Source organism: Aythya marila, assembly GCF_965140915.1.
Source record: "Aythya marila genome assembly, chromosome: 1".
NCBI lineage: Eukaryota > Metazoa > Chordata > Aves > Anseriformes > Anatidae > Aythya > Aythya marila.
The window spans coordinates 7,975,575-7,994,528 of NC_139042.1; the positions used below are offsets into that span (position 1 = coordinate 7,975,575).

The 18,954-nt window shown below is 49.6% G+C and overlaps 2 protein-coding genes across 2 annotated transcripts in view; both read right to left on the bottom strand.

Annotated features, from left to right (window-relative positions):
- Window positions 1–635: 635 nt before the first annotated feature.
- On the bottom strand, window positions 636–2,336 carry LOC309873769 (uncharacterized protein; the record flags this gene model as incomplete). The annotated part of the gene is made up of 3 exons (XM_082751481.1): window positions 636–757; window positions 894–1,038; window positions 1,212–2,336. The coding sequence occupies 3 exons, from the start codon at window positions 2,334–2,336 to the stop codon at window positions 636–638; spliced, it is 1,392 nt and encodes a 463-aa protein (XP_082607607.1).
- A 4,880-nt stretch (window positions 2,337–7,216) lies between these two features.
- The window catches only part of ME3 (malic enzyme 3), a 126,758-nt gene continuing 115,020 nt past the window's right edge, over window positions 7,217–18,954 (bottom strand). Inside the window, exons 8-14 of the mRNA XM_082774968.1 lie at window positions 14,747–14,844; window positions 13,956–14,069; window positions 13,143–13,248; window positions 12,426–12,568; window positions 11,961–12,134; window positions 11,209–11,307; window positions 7,217–10,363 (exon numbers count right to left, since the gene is read on the bottom strand). Coding sequence (XP_082631094.1) covers window positions 10,202–10,363; window positions 11,209–11,307; window positions 11,961–12,134; window positions 12,426–12,568; window positions 13,143–13,248; window positions 13,956–14,069; window positions 14,747–14,844 — 896 coding nt within the window. The 3' untranslated portion in view covers window positions 7,217–10,201. The remainder of the gene's footprint in view (window positions 10,364–11,208; window positions 11,308–11,960; window positions 12,135–12,425; window positions 12,569–13,142; window positions 13,249–13,955; window positions 14,070–14,746; window positions 14,845–18,954) is intronic.

Consider the following 18,954-nt stretch of genomic DNA (forward strand, 5'->3'; position numbering starts at 1 on the left):
GTATCTTACTCCTGCATTTCAGTCTCTAAGGCTACATGTGCTGTAAACACAGAGCGTGGCTGGGCTGCGGTTCCCAGACACCACCCCATGGTTATCCAGAGACCTAAAACTTGCTGCAGCCCCGTGGCAGCTATCAGTCTCCTGACCTGGGCACACCCTAATGGAAAGTATAGGGCCAGCAACTGTTCCTACAAGGTAGGCTTGGCAGAGGCACCACGTTTTAGAAAGAGGAGATTTGAGCCATCGAGATGTCATCTGTGGCATCTGTGACATTCAGAAGGGAAGGGCAGAGAGGTGTCCCAGGGGCTGTCACTGCCAAGAGCCCAGGACATGGGCACCGGCTCCCTCGGCCACCAGGGCTGTGCTGCAGGAGCGGGCTGGCTTGCAGCATGACCTCTCTTTCCCTTGCTTTTCAGGGATTGTGAAAGTTTGGGATGCAGTATCCCACTCCATTGGATGTCAAGTCAGACCGAACAAGGTGGGCTTTGCAGCCTCGTCCTCCCCTCGTAGCCTGCTCCTTCCAGGAGCTGCCACCCCACAGCCCTCCTCTGAATTCCTGGGGCACTGTCCTGTTCCTATCAGTGATGTCAGCTGCCAGCACTGAGCGCCCTCCTGGTGCTGGCAGCTGGGCGCTGCTACTCCCACTCTTCTGCGATGAAGCTGCAGCACAAAGCACTGCACAGAGCCCAAAGCGCCTGTCTCCTGATGTGGGTGGGCCGTGGCTGGCGTGCCGGGGCTTGTGCGAGGTCATGGATGCCTGTGGGAGACAGAGAGGTGTAGGTTAGCGCCTGAGCGGGTGATGGGCAAGCCCCTGCCTTCCCCCCACACCACCACCAAGGCCTTTCCCCCAAGGGGAGGGGTGGCCCAGGACCAGCCAGCCCCCCTGCGCGTACCTAGCCCTTGCTCCTGCTCGCTGCTCTGAACAGGCCCATCCAAAAGTCCCCGGGACGACTCTTGTTTCTGGCACGTTGCTGGCTCATCTGCTGGTGTATCTTTGGTGCAGGAGGACTGCGCTTGGCCTCCCTGCTCGGCGGCAACCTGCATGGGGAGAGCAAGAGCACAGGCAGGTGATGGAAGGGATGTCAGCCCTTGTGCCTGGGGCGTCTGGGAATGGAGAGCAGCAGGCAGCTCCCCAGCACGCACACCCCACGCACTGCTTCTGCCTCGGGCTGCCCTCGGTGCCTGGAGACCACCACACGTGCTGGGCTCACCTGGTGCCCAGGAACCGTAGCCAAGGCAGTAGCCACTGCTCCGGTTTCGTCAACTGCTGCTGGGCTGAGATCTGTCATGTCTTCCCTGAGAGGCTCTGTAGTCAAAGGGGAAGACACTTCTCCTTCTTGTAGTGCTGCTGCTCCAACAAGAGGGGCTTTGCTGGCCTCCCCCACAGGGCCTCTGGCCAAGGCAGAGGCTGAAGATGTACGGTCAACAGGCTCTGGGGTGGGAGGAGGCACCCTGGCCCATGCGGCCAAGGGAGCAGTGGGTGCCTTGCTGGTGGCTCCCTGCATGATGGCTACAGAATGGAGTAGCACTGCAGCGACAACGATCTCGGCTGTTTCATCCAGCTCTTCCGCAGAGACACTGCAGGCATGTCGTGCACGTCCATGGCTCTCAACCACCACTGCAGTGCTGTGCTCACTGGGGCTGGGACATGCTGATGGCTTTGACTCTTGACCTCCAGGTGTCTGGGGAGGCGCTCTGTACCCCTCATCTTCGCAAGCAGGGGCTGAGGGAGGACTTGCTGGCGTCCTCTCTGCTGGTGCTGGTGCTGTGAGAGGCGTGCCGTGCCTCTCTTCCCCGGGACCTTCTGCCAGGGCAGCAGCTGACAGTGCAGTGTCCGTGGACTCTGATGAGCCAAGAGAGGCGCTTGTTGGGTTTTCTGCTTCTTCTGCTGCGGCCTCCCTGTCCACAGTGCTGGATGAGCCGCCTTCTTCCGGGGGAAAAGCCTGTGGTTCCTGGAAGAGTCTGGCGAACCTGGGGTTGATCCAGGAGTTGAAGATGACAATCTCTTCCTCTTTGTCCCATCCCACAGGACCGCTTTCTTTCCTGCCTCGGCCCTGGCTTGTCCCCTCCTTGCTGCTCCCCTGCCTGGGTTTGACGTTTTGCGCTCTCTCTTGCTCTTGCTTTTCAACCCTGCCTGGGCTGGCTGGTGCATGGTCTCTGCTGGCAGTTGTTTTTCCTGCACCTCCCCGACGATCGAACGCTGGCAGAGCAGCAGTCCACCTGCTCTCCATGTCACTCTGGACGCCGGCTGATCTTGTTGCTGTCACTGGGCACCCCATGTGTGCCGGGTCCCCCAGTGCTGCCGGTCGTTGGCCTTGTTCCCGCATTTTAGCCATCGTCTTTGACATGACTTCAGACACAACAGACTGTGCTGTGTCCTGCAGCGCCGTGAAAGAGGCGGTGGGGCTGTGTGGGGCCCCACAGACTTACTTATACTTGAGTAGTTTCATCAGGTGGTATCATAGAATCATAGAATATCCCAGCTGGAAGGGACCCATAAGGATCATTGAGTTCAGCTCCTGGCGCCACACAGGTCTACCCAGAATTTTAGACCATGTGACTAAGTGCACAGTCCAAATGCTTCTTAAATTCAGATGGGCTTGGTGCAGTGACTACTTCCCTGGCAAGCGTGGTCCAGTGAGCGACCACCCTCTTGGTGAAGAACCTCTTCCTGTGTCTAGCCTAAACCTCCCCTGCCTCAGCTTGACACCATTCCCACAGGTTCTATCACTGGTGATTAAGCAGCATAGGTGGATGCCTGCCCCTGCACTCCCCTTTGCGAGGAAGTTGTAGACTGTGATGAGGTCTCCCCTTGGCCTCCTCTTCTCCAGGCTGAACAGGCCAAGTGACCTCAGCCGCTCGTCACACGTCTTCCCCTCTAGTCCCTTCACCATCTCTGTAGTCCTCCTCTGGACCCTCTCCGACAGTTTTACATCCTTTTTGTACTGTGGTGCCCAGAACTGCACACAGTACTCGAGGTGAGGCCGCACCAGCGCAGAGTAGAGCGGGATGATCACTTCCCTCGACCAACTAGCGATGCCGTGCTTGATGCACCCCGGGATACAGTTGGCCCTCTTGGCTGCCAGGACACACTGCTGGCTCATATTCAACTTGCTGTCAGCCACAAGCCCCGGATCCCCCTCTGCAGGGCTGCTCTCCAGCGTCTCATCGCCCAGGCTGTACGTATAGCCAGGGTTGCCCCGTCCCAGGTGCAGGACCCGGCACTTGCTCTTGTTAAACTTCATGCGGTTGGTGATCGCCCAGCTCTCCAGTCTGCCCAGATCTCTCTGCAAGGCCTTTCCACCCTCAGCCGAGTCTACAACTCCTCCAAGTTTGGTGTTTCCGGCAAATTTGCTCAAAACACCTTCTAGTCCTACATCCAAATCGTTTATAAAGACATTGAAGAGGACTGGCCCTAAAATGGAGCCTTGAGGAACCCCACTGGTGACCATCCGCCAGCCTGATGTGACCCCATTTACCACAACTCTCTGAGCCCTGCCTGTCAGCCAATTGCTCACCCATCCTATGATGTTTTGGTTTAGCCGTATGCTGGACATTTTGTCCAGTAGGATCCTATGGGAAACCGTGTCAAAAGCATTGCTGAAGTCCAAAAAGATCATATCAGCTGGTTGCACAGAATCACAGAATCACAGAATTTCTAGGTTGGAAGAGACCTCAAGATCATCGAGTCCAACCTCTGACCTAACGCTAACAGTCCCCACTGAACCATATCCCTAAACTCTACATCTAAACATCTTTTAAAGACTTCCGGGGATGGTGACTGCACCACTTCCCTGGGTAGCCTTTTCCAATGTATAACAACCCTTTCGATAAAGAAGTTCTTCCTAAGATCCAACCTAAAACTCCCCTGGCCCAACTTAAGCCCATTCCCCCTCGTCTTGTCACCAGGCACATGTCAGAATAGACCAATCCCCACCTCACTACAGGCTCCCTTGAGGTACCCATAGAGAGCGATAAGGTCACCCCTGAGCCTCCTCTTCTCCAGGCTGAACAAGCCCAGCTCCCTCAGACGCTCCTCGTAGGACTTGTTCTCCAGGCCTCTCACCAGCTTTGTTGCCCTTCTCTGGACCCGCTCAAGCACCTCGATGTCCTTCTTGTAGCGGGGGGCCCAAAACTGAACACAGTACTCGAGGTGCGGCCTCACCAGAGCCGAGTACAGGGGGACGATCACCTCCCTAGCCCTGCTGGTCACACTGTTTCTTATGCAAGCCAGGATGCTGTTGGCCTTCTTGGCCACCTGAGCACACTGCTGGCTCATATTCAGCCGACTATCAACCATCTCTCCCAGGTCCTTCTCTGCCTGGCAGCTCTCCAACCACTCATCTCCCAGCCTGTAGCTCTGCTTGGGGTTATTGCACCCCAGGTGGAGGACCTGGCACTTGGCCTTGTTAAACTTCATGCAGTTTACCTCAGCCCATCGGTGCAGCCTATCCAGATCCTCCTGCAGAGCCTTCCTACCCTCAAGCAGATTGACACACACGCATAGCTTGGTGTCATCTGCAAACTTACTGAGGGTGCACTCAATGCCCTCGTCCAGATCATCGATGAAGATATTAAAGAGGACCGGCCCCAGCACCGAGCCCTGGGGAATGCCACTAGTGACTGGCCTCCAACTGGACTTGACTCCGTTTACCACAACTCTTTGGGCCCGGCTATCCAGCCAGTTTCTAACCCAACGAAGCGTGTGCCAGTCCAAGTCAAGAGCAGCCAGTTTCTTGAGGAGAATGCTGTGGGAGATGGTGTAAAAAGCCTTGCTGAAGTCAAGGTAGACCACATGCACAGCCTTTCCCTCATCCACCCAGCGCGTCACTTTGTCATAGAAGGAGATCAGGTTCGTCAAGCAGGATCTGCCTTTCATAAACCCATGCTGACTGGGCCTGATCGCCTGCTTGCCCTGCAAGTGCTGCGTGATGACTCTCAAGAGGATCTGCTCCATGAGCTTCCCTGGCACTGAGGTCAAACTGACAGGCCTGTAGTTTCCTGGGTCTGCCCTCCGGCCCCTCTTGTAGATGGGCATCACATTTGCTAGCTGCCAGTCGACTGGGACCTCGCCCGATAGCCAGGACTGCTGATAAATGATGGATAGTGGCTTGGCCAGCTCCTCTGCCAGTTCTCTCAGTACCCTCGGGTGGATCCCATCCGGCCCCATCAACTTGTGCACATCCAAGTGCCGTACCAGGTCACCAACCACTTCTTCGTGGATGGTGAGGGCCACATCCTGCTCCCCATCCCCTTCCACCAGCTCAGGGTACTGGGTATCCAGAGAACAACCGGTATTGCCGCTAAAGACTGAGGCGAAGAAGGCATTGAGCACCTCCACCTTTTCCTCATCTCTTGTAACTAAGTTTCCCCCCACATCCGGTAAAGGATGGAGATTCTCCTTAGTCCTCCTTTTTGTGTTGATGTATTTATAAAAACGTTTTTTGTTATCTTTAACGGCAGTAGCCAGATTGAGCTCCAGATGAGCTTTGGCCTTCCTAATTTTGTCCCTGCACAGCCTCGCAACATCCTTATAGTCCTCCCTAGTGGCCTGCCAACTTTTCCAAAAGTTTCCCTTTATTGACTAGATATCATAAAACGAAATCACATTTGTTAGGCAGGACCTACCCCTCATGAACACATGTTGGCTGGGACCAATGACTGCAGTGTTCCACAGAAACCTGCTCTTTGTTTACAGTAGGAGGGACTTTGCTCCCCTAGCCTCTATCTACAGGTTCAGGGAAATGAAAGACTTGGGATGCCTGATGGACAGTGAAGACTGAGGCAAAGAAGTTGCTGAGTATCTCAGCTTTCTTCATGTTTGTCGTTACCCACTCACCCTTATCATCCACCAGAGGAGGTGCACTCTCCTTGGCATTTCTTCTCCGAGCAATGCACCTATAGAATCCCTTCCTGTTATTCTTTGCATCCCTTGCCAAAATCAGTTCCATCCGTGCCTTGGCTTTCCTGATGTCATCCCTGCACATCCAGACTTCATCTCTGTACTCTTCCCAGGCCACATGTCCCTGCTTCCACTGCCTGTGCATTTCCCTGAGGGCAAGGGGTATGGAGGCGAGGCTGGAAGGCCGTGCCCTGCAAAGGATGAGGCCGATCTGACCCCAATTCCCTGCGGCAGTAGCTCTGCTGGGCCTTGGTAGGGACCATGATGGCAGAGCAACCCAGAGCTTCCCGTAGCATTCGGCAGTGCTTAGGTCTCTTGCGCACTGGCCCCCTGCAGCTCCTGTCCACTGAAAACCCTGCTGTGGGCTGGATGTGCCCAAAGGGAGAACGTGGGGCTACGATGGCAGCAGAGAGTGCCAGCACTCCCATCCCCACCTGTGAAATGCCAGTGGCCAAGGAGACTCCCTTCTAGGCCAAGCCTTCTCCCAGCTTGCTCTGCTTTTTAGAAATAGCACCCGACCAAGCAGGGAGGCTCATTCCCTGCCAACTTGCGTGGCCACCAAGGAGCAGCTCTTACTGTCCTTCTTGTTTCCTCCTTACAGGGATGCCTCCTGCTATTAAGAGCAGGCTGCTCACGCGCCAGAGTGACTCTCCAGCCAGCCTCTCCAGGGTGACGAGGTGTGGTGTAAATGCCTGAAGTAACTAGGAAAATAAAACTAACATTCACATTTTTAGGAAAAGGTACAGCATTGAAGAGGCTTTCAGGGTAGGGCATAACTGCATTACCTGAGCGTTCCCTAGGCTCCCAGCCTTAGATGCTATTGCGCTGGGGAAACTTGGTGTGCTAGCTCTAAGGAACAGCACGGAGCGTAGAGTGGAGTGGAGACACCACGGCTAGGCTCTGTAATCAGGTGGGGCCTCGATTGTTCTTGTGCACAAAGCTGCACTTTTTGCCACCCTAAGCCAAAGACCTGTCATGTTTTGACAAATGCTGTACCTTAGTGTACTTTTTGCTCATTATAATATTATTATAATACCAAAACACACCTCCATCCCAAAAGCTACCCGCCTCCAAGGTGCGACCACCCCTCACTGAGCATGCGCTCTGAATTTCTCGGAGCCTATTACTTTAAACGGAGATGGGAAAACGTTACACCAATCATAACCAAGATATGCTTGACTAGAGCCACTCAAGCTCCACCTAAAAGATGAAAAATAATATAAATTGGCCCAAGAGAAAGGGGATGTTAGGGAAGATACCACCGTCAGGGGAGATACCATCCTGAGGACAACATCCTTAGGACCTCCTGACTCCTGGGATCAGTCGACGGGCTGAGCCTCTCTTCCCCCCCCATTGGGACGCCTTTGGGTGAGATCTGAATACTTGCTTATAAACCTCTATAGAGTCTTTGATCCTTTTAACGCGTTTATTTCTAGGCTGCACACCTGTAACATTTGTAACACCTGCAACACCTATAACACCTGTAACATCTATAACATCTGTAACATCTATAACACCTGTAAACACCTATAACATCTGTAACATCTGTAACACCTAAAACACCTATAACACCTGTGTATTTTATGCATACTAGCTTGCTTTTGCAGACAGTCCCTATCACCGGCAATCCAAAAGAACCTGATTATCTGTTGCTGTAATAAACCATACTTGATTGCATTGTGATAACTCTCATTGAGTGCAACAAGGGTGAGGGTGGTTATCCGTGATAGTTCAGTGTTCTGAATCTGACCAGACCCCCAGGCGGTTAATGCATTTTTGGTGAATGTCCGAACAGACCCCCAGATGGTTAATGCGTTTTTGGTGAATGTCTGAACGGACCCCCAGGCCGTTAATGCGCTGATGGTGAATGTCTGACTGGACCCCCAGACGGTTAATGTGTTTTTGGTGAATGTCTGACTGGTTCAGTATCCTGAATCTGACCGGGCCCGTAACGGTTAATCAGCTACACCCCTTAACGCGACACGGGGGAGGCAGTCAATCTCTGCCTTGGACCAGATGAATCAAATCATCCCATGACATCTGCCCACACTTGATTGCAAGCCATCTGAGCACTAAGATACTTTTTGCCTTGCTTCTTCACTTTCCTGGTTGCTCCTCTACTTATTCTGCTGAATTATCCCTTACTGTCTTTGAAGACTCATGTTCCTCAGCACACCGTAGCAGAGCAGCAGGAGCCTGACTTCACCTTTAAGGCCACTCGCTGTCAGGCCCTCTCACAGATGAGCTCTGGTAGCATTATCTTTCCCAAGTGAGTATACTTGCTTCTGTGGCCCCTGACTGACCGCATAGAATCTGGAGGGGTTGGAGATGAACAGCTCCTCAGACACCCCAGGCGACACAGAGAAGATGAACAAGGGAGTAGTAGTGAGGATGGAGAAAGACACTAAGAGCAGGCAATGTGAGAGCTGGCTCCTGGCAGTGCTTGCAGGTCCAGCTTTTGCTCTACCTGTAAAAATGTCGTCCCATTAACCTGCAGCTTTTCTCACTTTGACCCATCTGATTCTCTTACTCACCCCACTGCAGGGGAGTGAGCGAGCAGCTGTGGGGCTCATTTTATAACCTATTGGGGTTAACTGACAGGAGATGGCAGCAGTGTTCGGGGCTGAGTTCATGAGATGAGGACGGGTCTAAGGAAACCTCCGTTTTGGGGTCTCTTGCTGAAAAAGGCAAGTATTTGTGAGTATGTCTCCAGCATCCCAGAGCCTTCCTCCTTTCTCTTCCCTTCCTTGGGCTGAGCAAGAAGACTTACGTATGGAATGAACGTGAAAGGTGCTGGCACGTACAAGCTAAATATTACTGGATAAAGGCGGTGGTAACCAGCCTCAGCCGTGCTGCATATGAGCTGTGAGAAATGGGAAGAGAAGAGCTGGTAGCAGTCTCCTCTGTTCTTTCCCATTTCTGGCTGGGAACACGATAAGCCCATCGGGACAGTGTTTGCAGGGGCCGTGACAATTTTGCTGGGCTGGGGGAAGCCTCCCTGGGCCTCTGTGACACACGCAGACCACCCCCAGAGGACCAGAGCCCCAGCAGTGCCTTTGGCTGTGGGCAGCACATCCTTGCAGTGCACAGCAGGAGATGCGGTGATGCAGTATGGGGTAGGCATGTGTGCGTTGGGGAAACTCGATCCCGAGAATCACTGAGGTTAGAAGAGACCTTCAAGATCATCTGGCCCAAGCATCCCCCTACCACCAGTATCACCCACTAAACCATGTCCCTAAGCACCAGGTCCAACCTTTCCTTGAACACCCTCAGGGATGGTGACTCCACCTCCTCCCTGGGCAACCTGTTCCAATGCCTAACCACTCTTTCTAAGAAGTTTCTCCTAATTTACAACCTAAACCTCCAATGGTGCAACTTGAGGCCATTCCCTCTAGTCTTATATGTGAGAAGAGGCCAACCCAAAACTACTGATACTCCCTGGGGGTTGAAAACTATGGATATTCCCTGTGGATATTCATGGCATGGTACCAGTTAAAGAGGTTGTTGGAACAAACCCACACACCCTGGACCTGCTGTTTTAGCATAAGTCTTGCAAGAATGATCCTTTCAGTCACAGATCACTGTCAGTACCTTCCAGGGGGTTCTCCAAGCACTTTCGGTTTGGATTCCAGCTGTACTTAAATTACTTGTTGAATGTTAGTGGGGCTTTGGAAGCGTGTGGGGTGAACAGTACCTCTGTAATTACAAGTGCTGGGAGACTCCTGACAGCGGCAGGTTTCAGAGAAGACAGCCCATAAGGTCTTCCAAGAGTGGTAGGAGCTACTCCTGTCTTATGTGAGGGTGACTGGTCAGGGACCAGAGTGTTAGAAGATAATGGCAATGTTTTGTGAGATTCTTGGTTTTGGCAAGAACTCATTGAGCATTCTTGCTGAGAAAAGGAACCACATGACTATTTTCAGCCTCCGTCCTTGGAGGAGTCCCTGCCTCCTCCTGTACCTGTTGTTACACAGCTGAAACGTAGTGTTTTTAAACCTGTAGAGGGAACATCAGTGTTCATGGGGTTCATGGGACTTTAAATGATGGCAAAGCCTGTAGTGCAAACTGACTGGGATGGGCTGGAACTATACTTTGCCTTTCTCTGTGGAGTACTGACTGCTCAGTGTGGACTTTATTTTATCCCGTTCATGTGATCCCACAGAGAAAAGGCAGTAGCAAGTAAAAAAGTACTTGGATTCATTTACTTTTATCGTTCTGCAAGGCTGGAAGTGCATTTATATCAGCAATGATATGGACCACGGGAACTGATGGAAAAAAATGAGAAAACAGTTCTCATGAATCTTATACATCTTGTGTTTGCATGGCTGTGGGAGGCCACGTGTAATCATCAATAATGAACGAATCGTAATCGGGACTATAAATAAGCTGTTTCACAAAAGCTTCTTTGTCTGCTGGCTCAGGGTACCAAGAAGCAAGACCATGCTTGTAGGCCCAGTTAACAATCTGTGAAAAGATAAGCAAAAAGATCTGATGAAATAACATTGACATGTTACAAAGTTAAAACCAACTGCAGTTTAGCACTGGCTGTGTTTCCCCCCCCTCCTTTTTTTTTTTTTTCTGCCCTCAAAATTGTGCCCGGTTTTGCACATTATTTCTCTTTAAGCAACCCCCTGAGTAGGCTGCACTTCATCCCTTGGGTGAGGGAATGCAAACTACCTGCAGTTCCTGGCTGTTTAGAAATGCTTCCCCTGCCCTAGCAAAATGGTTGTGCTGCTCAGTTAAAGAAGGTGAGCAGCCCATTAACCACCTCTGCTTGCAGTCTTAAGCTCCCAAGTTACGCTGTGCATCTCTCAGTAGCTCCTAGCAGGCTAATGTGATTCTCAGTGGGTGTCCCTTGAAAAGGAATTATAAATTTCATGTATGCAGGGCACGAATCCCATAATTAGACAACAAGCCCAGATCTGGAAGAGTATTTAGATGCTTAGATCCCTATCAAACTCAAAAGGAAAGGTTCCAAAATAGCAATTTGGAACCTAAAATCTTTTGGCAACTTGCTTCATGTTTGATGTCGACCCTAAACCTGATTTTTGGAAGTGCTGAGCAGTCACAGCTCCAAGCAATAATGTAGAGCTTTGTGAGCTGTGAGGCATCCAAAATCAGGAGATACTTTTTAAATGTGGCCTTTAGTGATAGAAGAGATCAAAGAAGCACTTCTGTCTGGAAGGATTCCCAAGAATCATTGTGTTAGGCTACAGAATAAGATGATTTTAAAAAACACAAAACAAGAACAATGCCAGGGCTATTTATGCCCTCCCTACCACAAAAAGTGGAAATAAATGAGTACTTACTTTGACAGCGATTTTGAAAGACACCTCTCTGATACTGTCCAAGGGGGGATAGAGTCTTCCTTCTGCAAGATTCTGTTCTGTCACCTCAGCAGCAATAGACTAGAAAGAAGAGGAAGACAGTTTACAGAGATGGTCTCAAGTGTGTGCTACCTTCACTAGGATCACCCAACACATGGTTGAAACCTTGGCAACAATGGAGCTGGGATTAGTTCTCAACTAAGTAGTTCTGAACTACTCAAAATACCTGTGTGTATATATTTAATTACAGACTTAAAACTGCAGCCAGAACAATGGAAGTGCTGTTTCAGGGCAGGTAATGAACAAAATCAGAATCACAGAATCACTGAATGGTTGAGCCTGGAAGGGATCTCTGGAGGCCATCTGGTCCAACCTCCCTGGCTCAAGCTGGGCCACCGAGATCAGATTGCCTAGGACCACGTCCAAAAACTTTTAAAAATCTCCATGGAGCGGAGATTCCACAGCCTCACTGGGTAAAATGCTGCTATAAAGGGTAGCAGCTGTGGTCAGTGAGGGGAACCCTGTTGCCACTCCTGCAGGTGCCTTCACAGGTGCAACGAAGGATGAACCTTGCTCAGGACTTCCTTCCCATGGGAAAAGCCATGGCTTTTTGCTGATGATGTGCAATTTTCATGCAATACTTCACCAGGTTAGCTTCTTGAAATTGCCTTAAGTATGTGCATGTGCCCCTTATAATAATTTTTAAGAAGAGTAGTTATTTGCCACTTGGAAACCTCTGCTGTGAGGAGGAAGATATCATCAGAGATGTGTCGGACTCCGCAGGCAATGACTCCCAGTGCCACTCCTGGGAAGACATAGGCGTTGTTTCCTTGGCCAGGGAAGAAAGTCTGTCCGTTGGGCAGGGTAACCTTTGAGAATGGGCTCCCACTGGCAAATATTCCTCGGCCCTGATCAAAGAGAGAGAAAGAAACGTCCAAGTTCAGAAGAGACATCTCATATGTCTGCTGCTTTCTATGATGTATACTCAGGAAACTCTGCTGACCAGGTAGACAAATGTCCAGCAAAGCCACCCCCTGCTCATACTTCAGAAAGGCCTGGTCTCCAGAGCCATAAACAGTGTCATGAACAAAGCCACTGAGCACTGAGGGGGTGTTTGCACTGCCCAACTGCAAGTCACGCTGCAGGCATGGCCAGAGCGTGTCTGGAGCCCCCATCTTCCCTGTGCTGAGATCCAGTACCTCAGTGAGGCGATAGCACTGCTCCGCTGTGCACTCTGCTTTACTTGTGGGGTTGCTCAGGGCAAACACGATGGGCCTCTCATTGAAGGTTGCCATGTCCTTCAAAATCTTCTCAGTGAAAGCTCCCGCGATGGCTGCGACACCTAAAACAACAGAGGAGTGAGTGGGTGCTTTCTGACTGAGAGCAGCGAGCTGCACTGATCCCTCCTAGACACCTCTGTCACAAAATAACTGTGGGAGGCCTCCATCTCTGGAGATGCAGATGGGAATGTTTCTTGTGTTATAGAGAGATTAAAAGACTGTCTCAAAATACAGCCATTTGCTCCTCCACATCTCCTCCTTGCAGCGCAGGGATCAGGGTTTGGGCTGGTTTGGATGCAGCTCTCAGCACTTTGCCTCCTGAATATTGTCCTCATCCCTGCCCCGCTTGCCTGGGTCACGCTCATTGCTGAAAGCCCCAGATCCTGCCTGCAGTGGTACCTCCATCTGCTGCCCATCTGGGGGTCTCCTACAGAGGGAAAACCTCTGTCCCACAGTTGAAGGGAATGATGTGGAGAATTCAACTGATAAAAAGGGGAAAAAAAAAAAGAAAAAAAAAAAAAAAGAAGCAACCTCTTTACTTTTTGACTCTGAGAACAAAAGGAGGCCCTGGAAGAAAGACAGAAACTCTCCTAAGAAGTGCATTGACATGAAAAGGTCATGTTAAGGGAACTCCACCTATAATTGCTGTAGGCTTCACTTTCTGCACAACCTCTTCCAGCGTGTTCATACTGGGGTGGTCCTGGGCAAACATTTCTTTCTCATGGTTCAGGTGGCTCCTGCCCTGTGAGGGAAAAGGAGTCAAACTTCATACTTCTGGCAAAAGGTGGAGACACAATGTAGTAACTCATCAGTTTGTTTCATCTCTCTGCCCTCCTCTTAAACCAGGCTCCTTAGAGCAAGCCCTCAGCATCAGACAGCCAGGCATCGAGCAGTCAGTGTAATGTCATGTGGGGCTGGTCTCCACTCATCTCACCCTCCAAAATACACCCATTGTGTGGAGAAAGGAATTTGGCTGCCAGGGCAGAGAAGTCATGCATGCAGCACAAGTCTCCTCCAGTCTTAGAAGGGATGGGGGCAGATGCCCTGAGGACCCAGAGAGTGCAGAGCAGAGCTGGGCCAGGCTGGATCACCAAGCAGGGCACAATACTGCTGTTGTAATGCCCCATGTATCCAGCACGCATGACTTCCAGTGCTGCTTGAGGCCTTGATCATGTGCAGTTGCAATGCCACTGAGACAGCAGTGCATCACCCTACCACTTTTAGGGGCTCATCCCAAAGCACTGCCTTTGGGATAGCCAGTGCTGCTGATACACTGTTACCACCATGAGATCCAGCCCTCCGAGAGCTGGAACAGCTCTGCTGCCACCAGTGAAACTGCAGCCCTTGCTCCAGGGCTGAGCAGGGTTCAAGGTGTCTGCCTGCTCTGGCCTCTCTCTAGCTTGCAGGAGGTGCTGAGGAAGTGGAGATTAGCTTTGGAGACAAATTTACCTTGACAATCAGTCCCTTGGAGTCCACCATCCAAATTTTTTTGATGGCATCCTCTCGTGAAATTCCTTCCTTTTCCATGGCCATGAGGATGAGATGAGCTATGCCCATCGCAGCCTGAAACAGAGTAAATAAACATTTCATTGGGGTAGTAACATCTGATTGGAGCAGATTTTGAATGAGAATTGTGTTGGGTCCTCCCACAGCACTGCACAAAGCTGGGAGGCTTTCTACTCTGCAGTTGTACAGTGACACACCTTACCCAAAGTCCCGCAGGTGGGCAACAGCTGAGCCAGGGCCTGGACCAACTTCTTTTGTTCACAGTCCAGGCTTCAGACAGTTTTTCCTCCTCTTCTTTCTTTGTGAACACCACCAGACAGACTATCTGAGTGCTACCTGACTTTCTGGCCTGCAGGCAATACGACTGACTCCACAGAATGAGTTTATGTTCTTACAATTCTTTAAATCTCAATTCTTGCAACTGTGTTGCTTAAATGCTCTGGTTTACCCTAAATACCAACCCTGAGGATTCAAGCTAGCCTCACTGACAGCCTCGGAGCATCCAGGAGGACTGTCCAGGACTCACAGGTCAAGATGTCACTGAAAAATTCTTGGCAACTTCTATGCAGCAGCAAGATCCACCTGTAGGCCCCACTCCTGACCAGTGACAAGGAACCTGATTCTGTGCTTTGCCTTCAGGTGGATGGGCCTTGCAGGAAGATTCATGGTTGACTTTTCCCTCACTAAATTTGAATTTAGGTGATATTTAAGGACAAACTCAAGAAAATTCCTACCTCTCCAGCTCCCTGGAAAACAAACTTGTGGTCTGAGAGCTTGTTCTTTGTGATCCTTAAGGCTGCAAAGATGCCAGCGACTGCAACAGACGCAGTGCCTGAAAAGAGAGAAACACCATGACATGGAGATTTGGCAAGGGGATTGTCTGTCCTACTGATACACTGGTAGAAACCTTGTGGGAGGGACCACGCTCTTAAACCACCGGGATTTTGGCATTAACTTTTTCTGAGACTCAGTGTCCTTTTGACTCCATGTAGAGCGAAAGTGGTACTCTCCTGTCTTGCAGGAGTCTTTGAGGGTTAATACTTCAAAGTAGGGAAGGCACTCTGGTCCTTTAGTGACAGAGTCTAAGGTGCATGTGACTTGTCTAAGATCAGACAGAGATCACACAAGACATCTGTAACAGAGCTGCAGACTGAACTTGGGCACCCTTGTCACAAAATCTTTTGTGATCATGGAAATACCATCATCTTCTCCTCACTCACCTTCAGATCACAGCACTTTCTGCTCTCTTTTTACTTCCCTGACTCACCCCTGACTCAGAGGCATCACATCTACCTGCCAAGCATTAAGGAGTGTCTGGGAACATGAGTTTGTCCCAGATTGGTGAGAAGGAATGCAATATGTGGAGAGCAGACAGTACTGTGATGTGTACAGCTTTCCATCCATACAGGGAGGCAGATGGCTAGAGTGAATAAATCTGCCTTTACCCCACATCAGTCACATTTAGTGTTCATCTAATGTTCTATCCCAGGTGATAGAAAACAGTAGAAAGAAATCAGTAAGGCATAGGGTAGTGAGGGTTCAGGCACTGGTGGTATCAGGTCACCTGGGCACGCTGGCTACAAGTGCTAGAGGTGGACTAGGAACGGAGGAGGCAGTTTTACCCCTCTGCCTTTCAAAGGATACTACTTGGGATCTGTCCCCAGCTCTGATGTTGCTCTCTCCATTCCTATCTTCAGAGCTTTGTGTGAAGGGAGACCACGGGTAACAAGTCTTGTGTTGTGCTGGGGGGACAAGGAACCCTTTTAGGCTATCAGGCTATTCTGGTTTCACCAAATTTCCAGCATTTCCTCTTTTCCTGGCCTTTTAGTTGTTCAGCACGCCACTGAGATCCCTCGCAGCCCTGGGGTGCTGCCAGGCACCAGCCAACAGCCAGGGAGGGAAAATCAGAGCAGCTCATGAGCAAAGCGTGCCCATGACCAGTGAAGCCAGCAGATGGTGCTGCTGGATCTGCTGAAGACAGAGAAAATAACGAGCTTTACGGCACCTTCTCTTCAGTGTGACAGTCACAGCTTAGGAAAGCTTACTTTCCTGGTATATCATGGTGTTAGGAAAATGATTTTCTTTCATTATTTCCTTGCATGCACAAAACCTAGCGGGAGCACAGTTGTTCTGGACGAGAAGTAACTTTTATTAACATAGCCTATTTTGCATAAGGAACCCATTTAAGAACAAATTAAATCTTTTTTTTTTTTTTTTTTTTTTTTTTTTTTTTTTTTAATGGCTAAATGAGACTTGTTTGCCAGTACCACCATCTCACCAAAGTCTTGCTTTTGTAACTCAGATGAGTTCAGTTCTCTGAAACTGAATAATTACTAGACCTAACAGGGACTCTGGTTTAGCAGAGGTGGCAGTGGCCATGGTCCTGCAGCAAACATTAGCACCATAATGTCTATGCATGGCACCCAGGTACAGAATGGCAGCAGCACTGTTTCTTACTCAGGAGGGCATTGCAAGTATCCCTGTATTAGACAGAAAATGGACCAACCTAACAGTTTAATATTGCAGGTTGTGGTTTCTTAAACCTCTTTCTTGGAAGGAATCACTCAAGACACTCACTTCAGCAACAAGGATGAGTTCCCTTTGTTAGCTCAGAAAACTGTTTGCATAAGTTTATTTCCAGATTCAGACCATCTGGGTCCAGTTTAAAAGGATGTTGATACCAAAGGAACCAGTCAATCAAATCTCCCCTGCTTCAGTGTTAATGTTTGCCAGCTCAGACAACTGAAGTATACACATGAAGGATTTCCTCCTGCTTCTCTTGCTCTAAATCTCTGCCTCTTTAAGCTATATATAGAGTAATATATTTACCTGGAAAAATGAAATGTCACATGAGTAGAAAAATTAGAGTAGAAGACAATGAATATACAAGGAATTTATAGGAATGACAGATAATTGCATAGATGCATTATATTAGATTTTGCTTTTTTGGGGTGTCACACAGGTAGCCCATGCTCATTCTCTGCATTTCAGTAAGTCTATCAGCAGCAGCACTGCTTTGCTACTGCTAGGGACAGGGGCTCCTCTGGAGAAGGCATGAACCTGTCCTTGCTAAAGCAGAGACCTGATCTGGGTCAGATGAAATGCACCCTGAAAGTGTCTCTGCCACCACTGTTTTTTAAGAGACGAAATAACCCACCCTGGCACTCAGAACTGCAAAGCAGTGGGGAAAGATCAGGGTCCCACAGTTCTCAGCAGTGCCAACCTTGTGGTATACAGTAGAAAACGAACACCTTTGTATATGCTTACACATGCTCCTGCACTATCTCCCAGGCTTACTTTGTACAGAAATCCCCAAATCCCTGTGTGGGTAAGTGATCAGAGGGGAAAATCCCAGCGTGGAGCCATTACAGTTCAACAGTGTGTCAGGTCAAAGCCTCAGCAGCAACAGATGCCTGGGAAGTATTTAAAATAAACAAACGTAACTGGAGAAATACGTTTCTCTTAGTCCCGACCCAGGCAAAGTTGTTTTATATCCTATCATTGTTCAGAAGTCTGATGGGACAAATGCTGGTATCAGCAAACCCATTTAAACAAGAGGAAAATACTCATGGGACTTTCAACAGAGGGGCTCTGAGTCTTTTTAAGCATGTCAGTAGCAGGAATTTGAGGAGCAGGATGTGGAGAAAGACAGGGTGCACGGATCCATCGTGCGGAGCAATGTGTGTTTTGTGGAGCAGAGCCGCATGGGACAGGGCACGCCGTTGCTCATTCCCCCATGCCTGCATTGCAGAGCAGACAAACAGCAGGGCTCTGCCATTCCTAATCCTCCTCCTCTCTCTCCAAAGTGTTTATAATCCTTCCATGTCTCCTAAACTGCATCAAACCCCATTACTCAAGTAACAAAGTTACGGTACCTTGGCCTTAGTTCAATATTTTTCTTTGATAATTACAATTTCTGAGCATGTAACAATAGAAGCATCTCTGTGGAGAAGAGTTCACAGCTGGTTTGTATAAGGAATTGGCTAATCACTGTAGTGCAATTCCAAAAAGACCACAAAACGAGATGGGGGAAAAGAAAAACCCTCACCATGAGTTGTGGCAAGGGAAAAACAACCACCCTTCAACACATTAGCATATCTGTTTTCCAAAGAGATTGAATGCTGTTATTACAGATAACTACTTCCTAAGTAATTAGCAAGAAGCAGCTTGGCTGATCTGCATCCGAGGTGAGATATGGAAGGGCACAGAGAGAAAAAGGAAAATGCTCACAAAGCATCCCATCTGTCTAAGAGTCAAAGGGAATGCTAAATAATATCACAAGCTAGCAAGCAGACCTCAGGAGTCTCTCCAGGGAGTCCAGACAGAGGACCAGCAAAGAAAAAGAGCCCTTTAAAAATACGGTGCATTCAGGAAGATGGCTATTCCAGTAGGAATTAATCTCTGACAATCAGGCACACTAAAAATATTGCAAAGATTCCCCCCGCCCCGAGGCTGATCATCTGCTTGCTCTAGTGTAAGGCAGAACTAGCCCCATAGATGTCAGTGGAGCAACACCAAGGGGAAGGGATCTGCTCCAGAGCTTCAAAATGCAGCAGAGATGGGAAAGGCAGAGGCACCCATGCATTCCACACTGCTGGAGGGGATGGCCAAATTTAGCCCCATATTTTCATTTTTCACCCTTGCTTTGCCTGCTTATATTTCACCCCATCAAAACCCTGCTAAGGTTAGGGCCCAGGAAACAGCAAACACCTGTTCAACAGCTCCAGCAAAGGGCAACCAAGAAAATGTATCTAAATTTATGAATGCAGAAGCATAGAGCTTTTCCAAATCCTGGTTCACATTAACTCCCTACAGCCATTCAGCTTGTTACTGGAAAGAAGAATGGAGCTCATCCAGATGCACTCCAAATACATGTACATAATCAAAAGTCAAATAGAAGAAAGCTGAAGCAAAAAGCAGCCGAAGTGTTTGCAGCACAAGG